Genomic DNA, 22,613 nt, shown 5'->3' on the forward strand with positions numbered 1-22,613 from the left:
TAAATAAAAAAGCAGTAAAAACAATTACTGTTTATTTGCCTGATTTCAACCAATTCCGGAAAACATACTCAAATATATTGAATGTGGCATCTACAAAGGCTGTGGCACAATTTAGTGTATGTTATGTGTTGATTATTCATCTTCTTATCTGCCTCTTTCTGCTCAGGAACAAGGTGGTTTTGGAGCCTACCTGAAATCTTTGGCCACAAGGCAGGAATACATCCTGCACAGAGATACCAGTCTAGCACAAGGTACCACACACATGCTGACACTCATACCTTGTGCCAGTTCACCTACCATGTGTTTTTGGGAGGTGGGAGGAAACAGAAGTTTTCACATTCACATAACCCATCACTAGGAGTACACACCAACCACCTCACCACCAGTAACCAGAGCGAGGACAAAACCCACAACACCACCAGGTCCCCGGAGTTGTGTGGCACACAAGCTAAACTCTGCTGTGTTTTGACCTGTTTAATGTTTTTTTGAATATATAAATTCAGAAAATGAACAGGCAGTGCTTTAATCTTTGCAAAAACATGGCATATTTTGAGGTTTTCTTTACTTTAAAATCAGACAATAAAATGTAGACTAATTTGAATGAAAGGGTTTAAACATTTGCATACCACTGATCATAATATAATCTGTTCCTCACCCTACTGCCTTCCTATCATTGAGCGAAGACACTAGTTAACTTAGAAGTTTCTCTGATACCATGTTTCACTCAGAAATATAGTCACATTATGGAAGAGGAAAGTGATATGAATTTTGATTCATGTTGACTATAAACATACCGTAGATTACCTTTCTAGGCCCCTGAGTCATGCTGTGTGCCTAAATGGTTTTCAAAATCTCATCAGAATGTATTGATTTAGCAAAAGTTGAAACGGTGATACTGAGCTCATTTTGGATAATAGTACCTAAAATATTTCAAGGATATTTCTTTGTCAGAAATAAATGTACAAGCAGGGACTTGTCAGTTGTCAGTTTCATTTTCTGTTAATAATGGCAGAGCTCAGTTCAAGGGCCATGTTGTTGTTCTCAGAAAGTTTCATTTGTAGTCTTTAAAAGAACTGTACATTCAACATCTGTACAACTTTTGAGGTAGAAAGTGTGGTGTGTGTCCAGAGAAGCACCCAAAATAGTCAGTGTGGTTAACATTTATGGCTTTTGACACTTAAATACCCATAAATGTTCCGTATAAAATGTAAATTGCCCTCATGAGGTTTAGAGTCCCTGCCACAACATTGAGCTTCACTCAGAGAATATGTGAATTAGTAGCTGTAGAGATCCATTTTCACTTTCAAAAAGAAGTTTGGAATTCAATAACTCATGCCCTATCCAAAAACCCACCAGTTCCCCAAGGCCGGTCTGTAGAAAGAAATATTGATTTAAACCAATGTTAGCTGCTTACTTAAAGCACTTCAACTTGAAAATCTCTTGGAGCGACATTGAATGTATTCAGCAAGACATCTAAAGTAAAACATTCATGTAAGGTTATAAATGCATAATTAGAATACATTAGAAATGCAAAAAATCTGCGACTTACTGTTGAAATAGTTAACTGTATGTAAAACATCATGCATTATCACTAAATCTAGATACTACAACATATTAATAACTGCAAATGATGTTACATTGTGTTTTTCTAGTCAGAAAAAGCAAACAAAACAAATGTATAAACAGGTTGGTAAAATCACATGATTTGGTAATTTTTTAATGGAAAGAGTGAGATTAAAGCAGTATTATGTGATAATTTCTTGCTCCTGGGCTCCCCCTACAGTCGAGAAATGTAATGTAATGTGTTTTAAGCCACCACTAAAGGACACACTTTTCACTTGCATTTTACAAGATATAAGATACAGAACTGTAACTGAAAGTGAAAGAAGCATGTTGATTAACATGGTAGAGTAATAATACAGGATGTTACACAAATATGACTCGGGTTATGCAGCATTATGCAGTTCTTATGAGTGTTGTCCGGCCTGCTTCATCAAAGTAACAAAGTGCAGTTTCTGGCATTCTAAGCCCAAAGTAGCAACGATAGATGCTGTTCTCTATAAGCATGATTTTTTAAAGCTGTTAGAAGATCTCAGATTTAGATTCTTAGATGTATAATCAAATTACAGTGTCCCTCTTATTATAGTTTTGCTGTGCATGTACAAATGAGATATCATTACATATTACAGCATTATAGAAAAACAATCATTAAAAATGTTCACTCAGAATACTTTACCAAAGTGTGATGGTTATGGTTATCAGCAAGTTATTATATCGGTTTTGATGTCGTTGTTGTAAAAATTGTTTGTAAAAAATCTTTTTCAACTGATTAGATACATCCTTACAAACCTAATAAAATAATTTTAGAAATGAATGCAGCATAGACACTGAACGTAGGAGCTGTTTAATTATTTTTTATTTTTTGTGACCAATAACACAAGACATATTTGAACCAGCCTGACCCAATTAAATGATCAGGAATCCTTTTGTACAAATCATAGAAGACTACTCTAAATATATAATGTCCATTTAACAATATTTTCTGTTTAGATCAGGACACAAATGCCCAAAACAATGCTCAAACCAATTAGAAATTAAATATACATGTGATAAAGAATGTACGCAGTTGAATCCTTCTCTACACTGCACTCCAGGTGCTTGCAAAGGCAAAAGTAAAAATGATATGCAGAACGATCCAGGATAAAACATCATATAAAGAATACAAAAATATATGGAGACAAATCTGAAATGGTTGAGTATAGTGGTGTTTCTGCTGCGCTCTCTCCATGAACACTGAGAAATGTAAAAAGTTACAGAATTACAGAATAAATTCTTAACCCAAAAAATACAGTTATAGTTTCTTTTTCTTACAGGGGACTGAAATTGTTTCTTCAGCTCCCTAAATGAGTAGGACAAACCGAACTGGTCTAAACAAGCCCATGAATAAACCTTTAAATATGGCACCTTGTTAAAAAAATGTCTCATTTTTAATTTCCTTATATTGCTAGCCAGTTAAATCTAACAGTGTGCAATCAGGATTGAGATTTTATCACTTACTTGTTTGCCTTGCCATACAATGTCTTTCACGATATCTCACGTCTTCTTTTATTTCCTTCACAACACAATCGTCATAACACAAACTCTCAGCAACCTGCTTTGCCTTCTGTCTTTTTCCTTAATCCTCATCCATATTTTCCAGTTTCCTTCCATTGCCATATCAGCCGTCTTTCTCTTCTTACTTCTCACAATCTTCTCACAATCATGATTGGTGTCCCTACATTATTTTCAAGCACCCTGTTCCACAAATCATCTCCACATCCCTGCAGATGTTCACATGTATAAAATATATTTGTGTCCAAAGTCTTATGGACTTTGTGTCCGAAGTATGGAGGCCATACTGTCTTATTCAAGAGTGGTCCTTTGAGATACTTTCCGTCGCTGGTGTTTTGGAGACTTTGAAGATTCACTTTTGGGAGGCCAAATTGGTTTTACTATTTGTATATCCTGGTCCATGGTAAAGGGCTTCTTTGGGGAGCCAGTTTGAGGTGGCCACACTATAGCAATTTTACTTTTTGGGGGGCATTGGTCATCTTTCTCATAGAATTTAGATGCTTCTTTTTCAAACATGTCTGATAAAGAACTGACACTGCTTTGTGAAAGAGAGTACCTCCAGTCAAGTCCTTCAGAATGCTTTAGATTCTCTGTATTCAGTAATTCTTTCTGAGATCCTTGTCCAAATCCTTCAGCAAAAGTTCCTTTAGATTTGAAGAGCTGTTTGTAATGGGCTGAGCAGAATAAGTGTCCATGGAGAGAGACATAGTTGCCAAGGCTGTTGGACAAAGGGTGTGATTAATTAAAAGACATGACATCTTATTCACAAATGTCATGCACCATCTCTAATGGCTTCTAATAATTCTCATCACAGCTGTTGCAGTATCTATTGCAATATCTGAATAGCTCCACAAAATTAGAATGTAACTGCAATCTACAGCATTGCTGATAACAGCATATTTGAAAGGAAGAATTTGGGGAAGTGTGAAAAACAGTTGTAATGTTATGTGTTATGTCTTATTACAAATGAATAAAATAACAAAATCTACTTTTCCACATTCTATATACTGTAAACAGAAATAAACCTGATATACCTTAATTTGTTATTGCAGTGTTCGCAGGAGAAACAAGATTTATGGAACTTCTTTTTGTCTGCTATCAGGCCTTCCATGGGGTACACTCTCTTCCGACACACTGTGCATAGCTCCGACTTTGGAACTCGAATCTGACAAGAGAAAGACAGAAATTCAATTATTCTCAATTCAGTTCAGTTTACTTTCTCTTGTGCTTTATGGCTTAACATCATTTCCACAAAGCAAGTCTGCAACTTTTCACAGCCTTAGACAGCCATGGAGTGAAATTAACAGCATACATCTAAAGCAATATAATATTTGAATTGAATATTTAAATCATTGTCCATTATATCAGCTCTACTTAACATGTAGGAGCACCCTGTAGTTCTATCATTACAGACTGTAGTCCATCTGTTTTTCTGCATACTTTGTTAGTCTTCTTTTCACCCAGTTCTTAAATGGTCAGAATCCCACAGGGCCACCACAGAGCAGCTATTATTTGGGCGGTGGGTCATTCTCATCACTGCAGTGACACTGACATGGTGGTGGTGTTAGTGTAGAGCTGGGCAATATGACAATATTGTATCATATTGTGATAAATATTGTTATCATAACAATATGCTTTTCTAAGCATATTGAGGATACTGTTAGTGCTTAATAAACACCAATCAGCTGCAGGATTTATTACTAGCAGTGTCATTAGACAGGATTAATTAGATGAAGAGCAGCAGATGTTGAATAATAATAACTGTATTTAATACGGGAACGTATCTAAATAGTAGTTTATATGAATCTGTTGCTACTGATGAAGTGTTTAAAGCACTCAGCGTCACTGTTGAACTGAGAATAGTCCACCAACCAGAAATATACAGACTCAAGCTTCCTGTCAGCAGCATCCTGTGGCCACTGATGAAGAACTAAAGGATGACCAACCCAAATTGCAGCAACATATATGCTTCTGTCTCTGACTTTACATCTACAAGGTGGACCAACTAGGTAGGAATGTCCTGGAGTGGACAGTAAGTGGACACAGTGTTTAACTGGTGTGTCCAATCCACTCCTACCAGCGCAGCACACACTAACACACCACCACCATATCAGTGTCTCTGCAGTGCTGAGAATCACACACCACCTAAATAACACCTGCTCTGTGGGATCCTGACCACTAAAGAACAGGGTGAAAGGAGGCTAACTACGCATGCAGAGAAAGCGATGAACTACAGTCTGTAATTATAGAACTACAAAGCACTCCTATATGGTAAGTGGAGCTGATGAACTCGACAATGAGTGTAAACACAAGGAGGTGGTATTAATATCATGGTTGACAACACTATATATACACCATGCAAGACAACAAAAGTCTTCTTGTCTTGCAGTGTTAATAGATAAAATATTGCATTGCTTTTCACATCACACTAAATGTTAATGCATCCATTCTTCAGACATGCAATTACAACTACACTACAGAGAGAACATCAAGCCCAAACAGCTGTTTGCATGCAAGCTGAACGTTACTTTACAGTTTTTTTTTTCATTATATTCTCTAAAGAATATGAGAGACCAGGGGGGTTATTAAAAGAGCACTTAATGTTAATACTCTGGGTAAATGAAATGCTAAGCTAATGCATTTCCCTCACAGTTAGATATACCCTCATGATTTCAGTCTCTTGGATTTAAATGAAAGCCCGTAAAATAAAAAACATTAAATTCAATTGAAACAAATGTGTTACTCTCAGTTTAGGCATACAGTCTAGACATACATTTAAAAGTTATACAAGACATTCAGATGCAGGCATACTATAAATGGGTTATCTACTATTGTAGTATCAGGAGAAAGCCTTTGCTCTGGCTTGCAGTTAGTCTTCAGTTCCATCATACAATGTAAGCATGTGTACCAGGCACAGCAGTCTCTCCTTGGTTTAACAGCCACTCTCACCTGACACACTGTAGCCTAGGCTTTTGAAAACACTTTCACTTTCAGTCCATGTCTTGTGGAAATTCTTCAGCAGTTCTTCAGCGGAGGCCTCAGGTGATACCCTTACTTCTGGGGACTTTTTCTTCACCGCGTCGGCATAAGAGAATGGAACATGCTGAGTGAAAACACGCTCCGAATGCTGAGATATGGTCGTGGTGCTTTTTGTCCCACTTATTTTCGCGCCAAATTCATCGACCGTGGAGAAATGCTCTGTGGTGGTTTGTGTCTCAGAAAAGCCGGTTGGATCGACTGACTTCTCTAGAGTTACTTCTTTGCGCCGAGGCAGAGGGGAGTTCTGCTGGGAGCTTGGCTGAGTTGTGTGCCGAGGCTTGTGCTTTGAACCTTCAGATGCAATTTCACTCACTCTTGACACATGCTCCTCCTGTTTGTTTTTTTGTTCTTTGATAGAAGAACTTTGCTCACCCATTTCAAAAACATTTTTAATAACCTTCATGTTGAAAGCTGCCGTATCCTCTTGTTGACTTGCTCTCTTCTCTGTGTCTGGCTCTGAGTCTTTAGTTTCGCTGCCAAACATTTCTAGGATATTGATGGGCTCTTTTCTGGTGCCCACCTTTTTCTCTTGTGCCTCAAAATTGTTGACCAACCCAGACAAGTCAACCTTGAACAAAAGATTCTCTTTTTCTTGCACTGGAACCCCAGTCGCAGCTTCTTCTGTGGCTAATCCCAAATGCTCAAGAATTCCAACTGGGTCTTTTTGCACAAATGTTTTATTTACCTCTGATTTTTGAGCCCCCTCAAAGAACTCTTTCTTGTCTGTAACTGATGTTGTCACTGCTTCTGACACAGCTACTCCTGAAGATTTTGTGTCTTTATACTCCTCCAGAATCCTTGAGTCCTCAAGAGGTTTTGGATCAATTTTGATCTGCCGATGAAATGTGGCTGGAGTTTCCACAATCTCAGACTTCTTACCTGCAACTGGCACAGGGTGAGGCGCAGGGTCTGGTGAGGGTCCACGTGAGAGCTTAGCTGTGGTTTCCCTGAGCCTTGTCAGACTGTCAGCTCTGCCCAGAGTGGGCGATGGAGAGGCTCTGCTTATGCGAGATGTGGGTGTTTCAGACCTGCGCGGTGGAGGAGTAGGTGGCATTGGTGGAGGTGATGGTGCAACTCCCTGTGGTGAGTCAGTTCTTTTTGTGGACGCAATTGTGATGAATGTGGGGGACGCTGAGCGCATCCTTAACAAGGGTGATGGTGCTCTGGGGTCCGATGGTTTTACGCTCTTCTCTTGCTGTTTGCGGCTTTTGTGAGTAGCTTTTTTCTGCTCTTCTACTTTCTTTTGGGCTTCAACCTTTTTGGAGCCAATGGTGATCTTAGAAATCTTTTGTGTAGCTCTGCCTGAAACCATTTTTTCACATGTTGCCTCACATTCATGCTTCTCAATAGTTGCAGCATTTCCCTCTAAGTGCATTAGTTTTGCTTGGACACAATTTTGTACATGAGCAACAATTTCTTTGAGATTCTGCACGTTATGCTCATCTGCTGCTCCTTCCAAATCATTCTTTTCCTCTGGCTCAACAAGCCAGTCTGGGATTTCATTGAGCAAAGTCTTCACAGACTTAGAGTCCATTTTTTCTTGAGCTTCCAGCAACTCTGTAATGCGAGACAGCAACTTCTGAGCTTCTGCACGTCTTTGTGACGTCTCTGTGCTCTCTGCTGAGGTCTTGGCAGGCTCCCTTTGTTCTGGCTTCTCTGACATTTTTATTGGAACATTTCTGCTTTCGTCTTTTGATTTGTCAGGAGTCTCACGGCTACCCGCTTCCTCTTTCTTTTTAGGAGAAGACTTGACCTGCTTTTGAGATTTCGCAGTGGAACCCTGTTGCTGCGAACTCTGCTGGACTTTAGTCTTTGTGATGACCACCTCTTTGTGCACCTCAATGTGTTCCTCCTCAGTTTTTTTGTGTGTCTGTACCACAGTGTCTTCCTCTTTTTTCTGAATAGATGTTGAGACTGGGTGTTTAGCCTCTGAGGGGGAAGCAGGCACAGTAGCAGTGGTATTACTTTGTGTTTGCCCCTGAGCTTGATGAACTGCTTCTTTATCTTTCTTGGGTTTAGCTCTCCTCTTCTTCTTTGGTGTGGCAGGGGGCTCCTCATACTGCTTTTGCTTGGCCTGTTTTTCCACTTTACTCTCTGTTTCGCTGACTTTTCTTTCTCCTTTCACTTTCACCTGGACAATCTCCTGTTCGACCTTCACACCATGAGCTTGATCTGCTGGCTTTTGTTCTGTGCCTTCATCTTTAATGTTCTTGCTGCCTTTCTTTTTGTCAGACTTCTGGGTTTTTGGCTCAGATTCCTTTGCTGACTTGACCCGGTCGGGGGAAAGTTTTCCTTGGCCTTTGGTTTCAGAGACAATTTTCTTACTTTCCTCGATCTTAGTTGTTTCAGTCATTTGCGTACTTGTGTGTTGCTTGATGGCTTCCTTCTCCAATTCATTATTCAAAGAGACATTTTCAGATACAGTCGGTTGATTTTTTTCTGCACTGACGCACTGCTTCACTGATACATTGGCAGAAACATGTGCATTACTGCTAACAACCGTCTGTGACTGTGTAACAGAGGTGGACGTGACCTGTTGAAAGCTGGTCGTCAAGGACCGGTACTTTTTCTTCTTTTTAGATGAGCCGGATGAGTTGTGCTGCTGAACTGAAGTGGCTTGGGACGTTTGATTAGAGATAATGTGCTGTTTATCTGAGGAAATAATGGCAGATTCAGAAGGAGATTTCTCATTTGTGGTGGAGATCAAAGTCTTGCTTGGAGGGACATCTGAGCGAGTGGCATGCTTGGATGAATCATATGATTCTGTGTCTGATTTGGCTTTGGTCACAGTTTTTTCAGCTGTCTCTTGAGTGAAATCAAATGATATGCCCTGCTCAGATTGTGCTGTGCTCTTGCCTTCTGAGGAAAGCATTTCAAGTGCTGAGCTGACTGACTCATGCATGTGAATTTCAGAGACCGGGGAGTTGGGTGGTGTGTAGCTCTCCTCTCTTTTCTGCCTGTAATTTTGCTCGGCATTTATTAATGGAGTTTTGAATTTGCTTATTGGGGATTTGCTTGGTGGTGGAGAAGCTGGTGGAGTCAAACTCACAGGAACAAAGACCTTTTTAGGAGGACGTGGAGACTCTGGTGGCTGCATTGAAATGCCTGACTGGATCTCAGACGAGATTAGAGTAGATGAAACTGATGAAATGGTGTTTTGGGTCTGCATTTTGCTGATCGTCTCCTCAGTTTTACTGCTTGTAGTCACTTGTGTAGCTGTTTGGGCCTGCATTTCTGTTTTGTTAAACAGTGCTGCTGGCTGTAGCTTTGGTACTTTACACAGAGCTGGGGCTTTGACTGGTTTCACTGTTAGTTTGGTAGGTTTGGCTGGCATTGTATTTGGAATGAGGTCTAGCTCCTGCTGAGATGGAGGAGGAGGAAGGAACTCTTGTTCCATTTCAGAAGTAGGAGGCGGTGTAGGTGGAGGAGGTAAATTATCAAGATCTGACTTCGCTGGGTCACTGAGGGGTGGTGGAGGAGGGGTGGGTGGTGGAGGAAGGTCATTATCACCCCTAATGAGAGGAGGAGGAGGGGTCGGGAACAAAATACTATCGTAATCTGGAGGAGGAGAGGGAGGGACAGGGAACTCAGACTCTGGTAATGGAGGTGTGGTTGGTGGGGGCGGTACATAATCCTCCCGCTGTCTGTCTTTGGTCTTATCTAATCTGATTAGCCTTTTTTTGTTTGCTTTGAGGTTGCGGAATTCTGTTTTTAAAGTTTTCACCCCGTGGGTCTGAACTATTGTTTTGTGTTCTAGCACGGTGGTCTTTGACGCCTGTGTGTCTGTTGTAGTTTGAGCCATAAGAGTGTTTTTCTCTTCTCCACTTTGCATTGATTTGGTGGTTACAAGCTTCTGCGCGTTCATCTGTGACTCACTGCTTTGAGCGAGATTTTTCACTGCAGCGGCAGGTCTCTGTGTCTGGATCCCTTGCTGTGAAGGAGATGGGGTTTTACCTTTTGGGACCTTAACCTTTCTTATTGGTTCTCTCCTGGGGATCTTTGGGCTCGCTCGCTGTGCGGTTTCTAGCAAGCTTTTTATTGTTCCTTTAACGTCCCCTTTTATCACCTCCTCTTTCTCTGACTGAACCTGTTCTTGTGTCTCATACAATGCTTGTATTGACAGTTTCACATCACCTTCTGTGCTGGCCCTGCGTTGCATTCTGGGAGATGAAGAAGGCTCCAGCAAGAGTTGAATTGTTCCTTTGACATCTCCCTGGACTTCAATCTCTTGCTGGCAAGCCTTTCTCTCGTTAGAAGCCTCTTGCAGACTCTGCAAAGCTGTATGAATGTTGCCCTTCACTATTTCTTCTTTCTCCACTTCTCTCACTGCTTGCTTGGCATCTTCTAGAGATTTTAATGTACCTTTGATGTCACCTGGAACTAAATCTTCAATAACAATTTCAACTTTGGTGGTAGCTGAGTCTTTCAGAGATTTCAGTGCCCCTTTGATGTCACCAGGGACGATTTCGGGCTTTTCCACCTCTTTAGGCAGCTTTTGGGCTTCCTTAAGAGATTTGAGGACAGTGGGTAGATCCCCTTTTACGACATCCTCTTTTTCCAGAATGATCGACTGATTTATGGACTGCGTTAGTGAATTCAGAGTGGCCCTTAAATTACCTCCAACTATCTCTTCTTTCTGCAGATGCTCAAATGAGACAGGGGGCTCTGTCATGAAAACCTTGACTGCATGATGAACATTACCAGGCACAATATCTTCTTTGTCCACCAGGCGACAGATTTGAGCCTGATTACATGTTAGACTTTGTTTTGTTCCTATGATATCTCCAGAAACTATTTCTTCTTTGTGCAGTGTTTGTGTCTCAGCCTCACCTGGCTCTACCTGGAGCTCTTTAAAGTAGTCCAGAGCTCCAGACTCAATACAGGTTGAATAAAAGCTAACGTTTCCTCTTTCTGTGTCCTCCACCTTAATTTTAACAAGCTCTTCTGAGTCTTGATTATATAGTTTTTGCAGACAGTCTTTTATGTTGCCTTTGACTATGTCTTCTTTTTCTGTGGTGGCGCCCTCTTCTTTATTGAAAAGAGAATATATAGTCATCCGGATATCTCCTTTCTCGTCCTCCTGAATAAGAATGCCATGCTTGCCTGTGCTCTCCTCCTTCAGCAAATTGTTTATGGCTTCTTGAATGTCACCGCGAATTATTTCCTCTTTCTCCACATTTATGCCAGACTGCTGATTGAACAGCTGTTGCACTGTGCTACTGATATTGCCTCTCTCTTGTGTTTCTATAATAATCCCTTTCTCCTTTGTCTCGCGCCTGTTGAGGAGGTTCATCATGATGTTCTGTAAGTCTCCTTTGATGATTTCTTCTTTCTGAATCTCTGGAGCCTCTTTATTCATCAGATTGTACTTAGCCATCCGCACATCCCCAATCTCATCAGTCTCTAGAATAATTCCTTTGGATTCCACCATTCTCTGACTGTATAACTCATCTAGGGTTTCTTTTATACTTTTACCAATTATTTCAGCTTTCTCAACATTACTGTCATTGAAGTCAGGTAATGGAGTGGTTTCAAACAGCCAAGTTGTTGTTTTCACATCTGCCTTGGGTATTTCTTCACGCACAAACTCCTTACTTTCCTTATTCTCTTGGATGTGATCGAGAGGATTTTTCTCAAACAACCACACAGACTGTTTCACATCCCCTTTCACCTGCTCTTGCATAACAACTGTCTCCATCTCGTCTTCTGAATTTTCACCATGGATCTGATCAATAGTGCGAGTCTCAAACATCCATTTAGCTGCCCTAACGTCTCCTTTATGAATCTCGCTCATGCTTACAGTGCGGACTAGCTTCTGTGACATTAAGTCAGATTCGAAATGCTCTTTGTTTGCCTTGACATCACCCCCTTTTATGTCTTCAACAGTTTTAAAAGAAGTTTTGCTGTTGTCCGCAATCTTGTCAAAAGGTTGTGTCTCAAATCTCCACCTAGCAGAACTGACATCACCTTTTTGAATATCTTCTTCGGTAACAGCTTTAATAAGGTAGACCTCATCAGTGTCTCTAATGGAATCAAGAGGCTTTGTTTCAAACAACCAGCGGGTACCAACCACATCCCCTTTCAGAATATCTTCCTTAGTAAGAGTGGTGACCTCATGATAATGTCCCTCTTTGTCCTGGATGGCGTAAAGTGGCTGAGATTCAAACATCATGGCATAATTTTTAACATCTCCTTTTTCCTCTTCCTCGCGGAAGATTTTCTGCAGTTTCTTCATTTCTGACATAGACGAGTCCTCCTGAATTTTATCTAATGAGCAGGTCTCAAAAATGAATCGGCCCTTGTCAACATTGCCTCCCTGAATGTCTGTCACTGTACGTGCCCCCTTGAGCTCATGTGGGTTCTCACAGATTGCATCTATGGGCTGGTTTTCAAAGAGCCATTTGCAGTTTCCTACATTTCCTTTCTGAATGTCCTCAGCCTGAGCAGTCTTCAACTGGCGCATGAATTCCTCTGAGGTTGAGGTCATGACATCAGAGGACTGGTTCTCAAATATATATTTCATTCGAGAAACATCTCCAGACTGGATGTCTATCTCAGTCACTCGCTTAAAAAGGCGTTCTTCCTCCCCACTGATGTCGTCAAGGTTCTCCGTCTCAAAGAGGAAGCGAGCCATGCGCACATCTTTTCCCTGAATGTCTTCTTGTTTGATAGTGGAGGCTTTTAATACTGTTTCTGACTCATCTCCAATGGTATCAAGAGCCTGATTTTCAAAGAGCCAGGTGCAACTTTTCACATCACCTTTATGAACCTCATTAATTTCGTTTTCATTCTTGAGCTCAACCTTTTCATACAGTACATCCATTGGTTTGGTCTCAAACAGCCACCTACAGGTCTTGACATCACCTTTCACTATTTCAGTTGTCTCTTTAGTAACAGTCTCTTCATCTTCAATATTACTAAAGTATTTGATGGCATCCAGAGGCTGGGTCTCAAAAAGCCATTTTGCTGTTTTGACATCACCCGATTCAACCTCTTGCTGAGTGATGCCCCTGATGACTTGGAATTTGGTTATGCTTTCATCAAACTGGTCAATAGGGTGGGTTTCAAACATCCACATACAGCTTTTGACATCCCCTTTCACAATCTCCTCGCGTCGTACAGTTTTTACTTCATGATAGTGGCCTGAGCTGTCCTGCATGGCATACAATGGTGTGGCTTCAAAAAGATCTGTATTTAATTTGACAGACCCTTTGGTCACTCCTTCAACTTCAATCCTTTGACTTTCATCATATTTGCTCAGATCATAAGTCTCAAAGATTTGCTTATAATTAGTTATGTCCACTTTTTCAATGTCCTCCACATTGACGGTTCTAGTTATTTTCTTTTCCTCCTCCCTGATTTGCTCTAGAGGCTGGCGCTCAAACACCCACTTCTGGTGTCGAACATCTCCCTTCTCCTCCTCAGCTGTCACCCTTCTTTTAAGCTTCCCCACCTCTGCAAGTTCCTTCAACTCGTCTTTTGGAGCAGCTTCAAAAAAGTGTCTGGCAGATTGAACGTCTCCTCCGATTATTTCCTCTGCGTTGACAGGTCTGGCATTTGAATCATCCTTTAGTGTGTCCATGGGCTGAGTCTCAAACACCCAGCAATTCCTGCGTACATCACCTCTGTACTGCTCTTCATCTGTTTGTTCAACATCGACCATTTTCATAATGTCTTTCTTTTCCACTCTGATATCTTCAAGTTTCTGATTCTCGAATAGCCACTTTTGGTGCTTCACGTCTCCTTTCTCTTCTTCAGAAGTCACTGTTTTTTTCAGCCTTCCCACTTCGTCATCCTCCTTCTGGAAGCTCCCTTGGGGCCGATTCTCAAATACCCAACTCTGGTGTCTTACATCCCCCCGCTCTTCCTCTGATGCCACCCTTTTCTTGAGCTTTCCCACCTCTGGCATTTCTTTCAATTCATCTAATGGTGCTGTTTCAAACATATGTCTCACAGATCGTACATCACCACCAATTATCTCTTCAGTGGGGACTGGTCTGGAGTTTGAATTATCTTTAAGTGTGTCCATGGGCTGGGTCTCGAACACCATACAGTGTTTGCGGACATCAGCCCCAAGAATCTCCTCTGTTCGTTGCTTATGTATCCGCTCCCACTCCTCATTTATAGAGTCCAGTCTTTTCGTCTCAAACAACCACCTTCCCCTTTTCACATCACCTTGCTTATTGTCTTCCATGGAAATACTAGAGATTAATCTAACTTGAGAAAGGTCTTTGTTAATCATATCAAGGGGCTGAGTCTCAAAAAGCCACCGTGACGTTTTGACGTCACCTTTCTCTGTCTCTTCTCTACGGACGGAGGTAATTTCCACCACTTCACCTGAGTGCTCCCTTAACACACACATACACTGAGTCTCAAATATCCAGACGATTATCTTTACATCAGCTTTGATCTCCTCCATGACGGACTTCAGACTCAGAAGGTGCTTTTCATCCATGGTTTCAGTGTCACCCAGAGAATCCATTTCCTGGTTTTCAAACATATATCGCATCGATTGCACATTAGCCCTGGTTGACTCTTGTGTGAAGACAACCTCTTTGGTTTGATCATCATCAGCATGCATCTTATTTAGGGAGTCCATCTGGTTGGTTTCAAACAACCAAGCTGCAGCACGAACATCTTTTTTGCCTACTTCATTACACGAAAGCTTTTTTGCTGCATATTTTGTATCTGTCCCTACCATATCCATGGGTTGAGTCTCGAACATCAAAGCAGTGTTCCTCACATCACCTCCAGCTATGATTTCCTGTTGAACTATCTTTCTGCTGTCCTCATCATCATCTGACGAGTCCTTAATGGTGTCCAGAGGTTTGTTCTCAAACATCCAGCGCATGGACTGCACTTCCCCTCTTAGAATCTCATCCCATTCCAGATATTCTCTTTCCGGGCTCCTGTTGGGACTGCTCTCACCATGCTCAAAATGGTATGCGGCCTCCTGGACATCCCCTACCATCTCCTCATCCTCGTCTGTCTCATTAGCCTCGTTATAGAAATCTCGCTCCAGGTCTTTCCTGACATCAGGGTGAATGTGCTTGCACAAACGCTTTAGTTCCATTAGTTCTCTCTGTTTAAAGTATTGTTCCTTGTTGATGGTGGGTTTTATTGGGAGTGCTGGTTCAGAAGGTTCAGGAAAACCTGTGTCCTCAAGAGGCTCCTCCAGTAGATCTGGTGGTGGAGGAGGGAGATAATCCAGGTCCTCGTCATCAGTAGCAGGCATACATTCTGGATACTCTGCCTCAGCTCCAGCAGCTTCTACTATATTTTTTGACGTGCCAGATACTTCACCCTTGAAGGCCTGGTGGGATACATTTACATCTGAAGCCCACAGTAAACGGCTGATGTCACGTTCAATCTTTTTTGGGGAGAGAAAAATTTGATTGTATCATTCAGCAGAGCTGCCTGAGCCAACTTTTATCTCAATGGAAATGCCTGATAAGATATAACAATCAACTTTGAAAAGAACATCACAGTTTTGGAATTGGGTGTTCAAAGCTCTTCGGCTTATTGTCAAATCCTGTTCAGATCAAAATCTAGACTTTCATAATTGATAGAAGGAGTGGATTTATGTAAAGGAAAATTAACTGAAGGAAAATAGAGATAAAAGAACCTATCAGTGCTATGAAGGTTGGGACCAAGTACTCTCGTATATACTGCACCATCAGAGAGATCACACTTATGGACCTGAAAAAGACTACTGTCAACTATACAGCACAGTACATAGCCTATAGCATATGTCCTGCAAAATCCCAAAAGCATGAGGAAAACAATCAAAAGGTTATCATAAAGGTTATCATAAATCATAAAGGTTCCCATTACCTTAATTTTCTTACTTGGGGCAGCTTCCTCAATGGTTTTCTCAAAGTGCTGTGCCAGTTCTTTGGTTGAGCGTTTTGGGTAGTACTCTTCTTCTTCATCTGCAATCATTTTAATGAATGAGTTTGATGATTAAAACCTGCCCTCATCCTAAGGATACTTGAAATGCAAAGTACTGCAGTAAAACCAAAGTCAACTGTGGAATGAGTCTATAAATGATACATTTGATCATCTCACCATCATGATGATTCTCAACACTTAAAGCCACTCCATGGTGAACACTCAGATCATGTGAAGTCTGTAAAAAAGGCACACATAGCAATTATTAACTAGACAACTGTTAGAACATAAAAGCAAATTCAAGTATAAACCCCAAGCAAAAGCCACTATTTTGCAAAGTGACTCAAATCTGAATATAAAGTAGTTATTCATTTAGCTTGTTAAAGCTTTGAAAAGTACTCCCCCAGATTTGTAATAGCACTTTCATCACAAGGGGCTTCTACTTCACCAGATTGTATAGGTGCTTTTTCTTCTTGGAAATCACTGAATCTACTTGCAGCAAAATTCAACACGAGGTAGCAAAGAGCAAGCTTGAGTACTAAACATATACATGGTATTTCACTGGATGTAGTCCTACGTTTTAAAGGTCCCTTAGGAGTCTGTCAAATTAACAGTAGATGGTGACAAAGTAAAGACTTCAGAAGAATCTCAGACATTAGGTATCGCTTTCATGTGCCATGATGGGATAGCAGTTAGAAATAAAAAAATAAAATATAATACCACTTTAAGTGCCTCAGAAATGCAGATTAGAGCCCTATGATTGCCTGTGTAGCTTCATTATGCAGCCTGTGTGGGTTAGTCATTAGGTGGGTTAGCCAAGGGGCATCTGTACCCTTTCATCCTGTTGGGCTTCTCGTCTTCTGACTCCGCTCTTCACAGACAGCTCAGATGAGTTTGATATTTCCTGTGTGATAGAGGACATGATGTCATGAGCTGAGGTGGAGGTACATGCAATGCATACATGGAAGACCTCTTACCCTTTTTGAATAGTAGTGGTGTTTAATCATTAATCATGTTCTCTTGACATAACATACATACAATATGTGGACAAAAGTATTGGGACACTTGGTCATTCATTCATTGTTTCTTCTGAAATAAGGGGTGTTTATTCTGATTGTGTTGAAGTCTGTATTTACTGTCACAGGAATGCTTTCTACTCGATTTTAGAGCTGAAGAGCTTTAGAGAGGTCAGTTGAGTTGTTGAATGATCACCGCTCCACCTTATCAACAGCTCCCCAACTAGTCCACGCCTATCATGGTGCCAATATGTTTATGTTAATCAGCTCCTATTCTGAGAGTCCTATTCTTTTGGCAGTACTTCTCTTCAGGGACTAGATGAGCTGTGTGTGCAATCCATGTCAGCAATGGGTGCAACTTAAGATGAATGCATTTGTAAGAGGGGGTGTCCACAAACATTTGGAAATACAGCGTACCTCTTCAAAAACAGATACTTTATAATTTCAAGCCCAATTAATTAATGTTCAAATAGTGTACATCATCAAGAGCAGTGGAGAAGACTCTGTACAGTACGCTACAGTGAAATCATGCAAATGTGAATGAATTAGTGATTCCTAGTGACTCTGCACTAAGCTTACACAGCTGGCACCATTGCATAAATTGCATCATTTCTGACATGTATGTTTTTTTTATTGTAAGATTTGTGTCACAGCAATGTATTTTCAGGCTCTGAGGGCCTCTGAAGTTGCACAAGCTGCCAAGGTTGCACTGAAGCACATGCATTAAAGTATACAGCTTAAGTTCTGCCCTTCGCAAATGGGAAGAATTTTACATGAGTCAAGCTGGAGAAATGCAGACATTTCAGGCTGAAGTCCCACAACACTTTAGCTCCTGTTGTTGGGTTTTTAAAATAATGGAAGTGAGAGCAGCTCTCCAGCCCTCTCCTCTCTTGTTCTGTATTCAGCCTCATCTTTTCTCTGCGGCTGCATCGGTCCCTGCAGGGGGAACGAGGCATGCAGAGAGAGGCGCTGGTATGGATGGATGGGCTGGATTGGATTTGGATTGGCAGGCTAGGATTAGACAGGCTTTGGCTCCGATGAATCTGCTTTTTTCCATTCTTTCTCTCACTGCTCGTCATCTGGTATTCGTGCAGGTGCTGCATGCGTGTCGTTAGCGCTTGTGAATGCTAAAGATCTGCGGGAATCTGTGTATGAAGAGACTCTGCGGCAGTGAGATAATCTTAGAAGACTTTATTCCAGAGAAATGTGGAGGTGGTGTTAATTAGAGTTTGCCTCTTATCAATTCCACAGAGTTTATTTAAACCTGTATGCTACCTACTTATTACCTGCACAGATCTGTGTGTGTAGTGCAACTGTGTGGCTGTGTGTGTGGAAGAAAGCTCTTCACTCTCAAACTGTCTCCGGATGCTGGCCAAACCTCCAGGCAGAGAGCATACCTCAGCTTCCTCCAGGACCTAATGAAGGATAGAGAGAGAGTGACATCAGCTCTGACACCTCAGCACAACTCATAAATCATGTTTTTAAGAGGGTCACAACATTCAAGAGCAGGTGTGAGTGTGTGACCACACTTATTCTCCTGTCCATTATCCCTCTTCTCTCCTTTCACAACATTATATTTGACTGCATTGTTTTCCTGTATTGTACTAATTCACACATATGGAGTAGAACTCGCAATCTCAAACACACACACACACACACACACACACACACACACACACACACACACACACACACATTATTCATAGTGGATACCTGAATATCTCATAGTAGTAGTAATACCAACTTATAGTTACTAATTAATTTATTGTGGACAGTAAATAATCCATAGTGAATACATAATAATTTATAGTAATGACTGAATAGTTTATAATAGATACAGAATCATTTATGGTAATTAATGAATAATAATATTGCATACAGAATACTTTATAGTACTTACTAATTTAATTCATAGTATTTACTGAATAATGGTTCCTAAAATCAACAAGGTTTAAGGGGTTAAGGTGATCAGAGTGAAGAGTAGCCTGTAGGGGGCAGAGGGGACATGTAGTGCGGTCTAGTAATGCTATTTTGAGTGACCTTTCAGGGGAGAGTAGGAGGGGCGGATTGAGAGAGGGAGAGAGAGAGAGAGAGTGGGTGTTAGGTTTCTGTAGAGGTTGAACTCATACTGGTCAGCTATCATCACATTACACTCCCAAACTGTGACAAAGCCATCAGCCCCAACCACAACAATGACATCATGATACACACCCTCACTGCCCTGTATGTGGTCTGTGGACTGGTGGCCTTCAGGCGTTAGCACAGCGCCCAAACCTCTGTTTCTGGAATGTCACAGGCAAATCATAACACAGCCAAATGAATTTGCCCGAAAGAGGGAAAACATTCTACAACACACAGTGTGTCTGCCAACAACTACACATTAACAAATGTGTTGGGATTGTTGCCATGATCAGAGGGAAGGAGGAGGAAACATTTTATCAGCATAATACACTGCCTTTTAAATCTACCATCTAAGTTCTTTTTTTGCTGCTTCCCTCCCCTCCCCACCTCGTTCTCTCTCTCTCTTTCTCTCTCTTTTTCTCCCTATTTTCTCTTTCTCTTTTAGCAAAGGTGAAATCAAAAACACTTCAGTTTCTTTTGTAAATGGATTTGCAAAGGCATCAATTACTGCTTGAATCAATGAGCTGGAAATTGTACCTAAATTAGAGAATAAATGGAAGGAAATAATACCCTTTTAATACAGTATAAATGTAGAATGAGAAAAAAACGTTACTGACCATTCTTTATAATCCTTTTTGGATGAAAAGGCTAAAATAGCAGATTCGTGAGCAGACTAAATATTTCCTGTGCCTCTGTATGTGTACCAGACTGTTGACAATGTAGTACACACTATTGATGCTACACAGGTTTGCAGTAGTTTTCTCTGGGTTCAACTGTAACAGCAATTTTAGGCTCAGTGTGGTGAAAGAGTTTTTTTCGTTTATCTCAGTGTCTTGTTTATATCCGTGTTGGTCTTGCTGGTCAAAAGTCTGAGCACACTTTTCATAAACAGTTTTACTGCTGATACACTGTAGGCATGCACTATGGAAATGCAAGAAATCTATAAATACATGCAATGCAATGTTTCTTTTTTTCCCCTTTTTCAACAGGTATTCCAAAAGTCTTTACCTGAACTTGACTACAAAGACTTTCATTGTTGGATTTAAAGGCACTTATGACCTGATGATTATGAGTTCCTTAATACACGCATACTAACCAATGAAGTATTAGGTTTTTACAGATTAAGGCTAGAGTAGGTGATGTATGTTTTTTTTTTATTGGAAACATGATTGTTGTTGTTGAAATATTTGTTACATTTGACAGCAATCAATAAATGCTCTGATAATAGCAAGAAAGAAACAGTATCTGAGGCCACAGACTGTAAATAACTCTGTCCAGTCATTTCCTCTGGACCAAATGAAACAGGTATCTATATTATTTAGTTTGTTTTGTTTATGGGGAAATTTGTTGTTTTCTTCAACATAACTAGCTACTTATTTAGCTACATTATGCATTAGGCCACACTTACGTTAGCTAAGATTGATCCTCTCAAAGACTAGCTTACACATACTGGTTTCTACAAAATCACCTGCTTCAATAATATGGTTTGAAGTGCAATCCTAACAAAAATTGAAGTACCCAGTTAACATGTCCACGTGAGGTTCCACATTGACCCCAAATATGAATGCCCACCGGGGTCAGTGATGGGTCCAGGAGGGGATAAGCATGGGTTGTACATTGTATATAGGGCCTAGATGGGACCCATGTGAAATTAAGGTGGGCTGGAACAATGGGGCCCATTTGGGAAGCCCAACTTGGTCCCAGAAACAATGCATGTACAAACTCACTCAGAGCCCATGCCCACCTGGAACCCACATAACCTACGTCCCCCCCAAGTGAGCCCCACATGAGCATATTGGCTGGGCATGTATAGTCAGAGCTGTGTGTACAGTCTTGATATATTTTGTGTATATATTTTGTGTCTTTCAGTAGTGTGCTTGTGCATCTGTAAGATAGCATACCCCGCTGGAGAAGCCTGATGCGTCCTGCTTGGAGACTGCAGCCTGGTACATGGCCATGCGATTTTTTAGAGGGATGGGTTCAGAGTGAGGCCTGCTCCCCTGCTGCTCTGTCCCTTCGCGATTACCAGGCCCGGATACCACCACCACGCTGCCTGCAACTGCACACACATAATGACAAGCAATTACACACTTTAATTGACAGACGCCACACTGAGACAATGAGCTGTTTATCACAATGGAATAAAGGCATTAAGACTGTTTTCTTTATTATGAAATGTTAGTCCTGAAAGATATTTGTTCTGATGTTTTCCACTTCCCTCCTTACTGCATCAGTTTAATGGTGATGAAGTCTCAGTTCTGAACGATCCTCCTGCTGCAGAGCTTTGAAATGCAAGTCCCTTTAATTTTCCACAGTGGACATGTTTTTTTAAGCAGAGAGGGAGAATGCAGATGGTACAGGGCACCAATAAAAACTTGATTATAATGGTGTTTAAACAACAATCAACTAGGGCTCATTCCATTTTTAATTGTGTTATTTGTTAAGAAAAAAAATCCCCAAGTGGAAGACTCATTTCACAAGAAATAACGGCCTGCTAATGACCCCACAATACAGTTACATAATGTGTGAGCTGCACTGTGTGAGCGGGAAAATTGCATAAGCATTTGTCAAGAACAGAAGCAACTTCCTTTTAGTACAGCCACAAATCGTACAAGGAGCCAGTAATCTTATAGACCGGGAGACTAGACGTTATCCTCATGTTATGCATATGCATCTATCAAAGGTCACTGTTTGGGATGTAAGACTCTTGCATGTTTACCTGGGCAAAAGCCCAGTGATGTTTCACACTACACCACAGGGTGCAGAGGCTAAAACTAGATCAGACAGCAGACTATTCATTAGCCATGCCTTACAGAATCACCTGCTACCTCTGCACTGTTTGAGCATGAGGTCACTCTGTTTCTCTGTACAGACTATACATAGCCAGCGAGATGTGCATACAGGAAGGTGCCAGATTGAAAAAGAACGTCAATCAGTCATGACGTCCCTATATACTGGAGAACCATTCAAATCAATTACACACACACACATACACACGTCTCACTGGCAGCCTAATTAAACATGGTCGAATATGGATTTATGTTTCACCACCTATCGTAAAACATTGTTAAGATAATGAGCTACTGGCACCCTAGACATTCCATACCAGTGAGGATGAACACACATACACTCACACACACACAAACAGTAGAGCATTCTCATTACCTGAGCAGAGTGAACGCTGCATCTGTGCCTCACCAGCCAGTCTGTTTATGCTTTCTCTTTCATAGATGTACAGTGTAAAAAGAAAAACGCCCCATTTGCACTAATGTGAGCAATATCACAAACCAACTGGCCTGACTTACCACGTAATTAAGGTGTCAATAAACGACATTTGTTTTTGATCTGTCGCAGCTATAAAACAGAACATAGTTTTACAGTTCATGCAGTTCTATTTGAATTGCTCCAATTAATGGCCATGTTTATTTTTGCACA

General features: G+C 41.0%; 1 protein-coding gene across 1 annotated transcript; it reads right to left on the reverse strand.

Moving 5' to 3' along the window:
• Positions 1-3,770: 3,770 nt before the first annotated feature.
• On the reverse strand, positions 3,771-21,157 carry xirp2b (xin actin binding repeat containing 2b). Its single transcript, XM_072685097.1, has 8 exons — positions 21,080-21,157; positions 18,344-18,472; positions 16,874-16,945; positions 16,219-16,279; positions 15,985-16,076; positions 6,061-15,520; positions 4,146-4,276; positions 3,771-3,829 (listed from the first exon to the last, which is right to left on the reverse strand). The coding sequence occupies exons 1-7, from the start codon at positions 21,134-21,136 to the stop codon at positions 4,185-4,187; spliced, it is 9,963 nt and encodes a 3,320-aa protein (XP_072541198.1). The 5' UTR covers positions 21,137-21,157; the 3' UTR covers positions 3,771-3,829; positions 4,146-4,184.
• Between the last annotated feature and the right edge of the window lie 1,456 nt (positions 21,158-22,613).

This window comes from Salminus brasiliensis, chromosome 8, assembly GCF_030463535.1.
Source record: "Salminus brasiliensis chromosome 8, fSalBra1.hap2, whole genome shotgun sequence".
Taxonomy (NCBI): domain Eukaryota; kingdom Metazoa; phylum Chordata; class Actinopteri; order Characiformes; family Bryconidae; genus Salminus; species Salminus brasiliensis.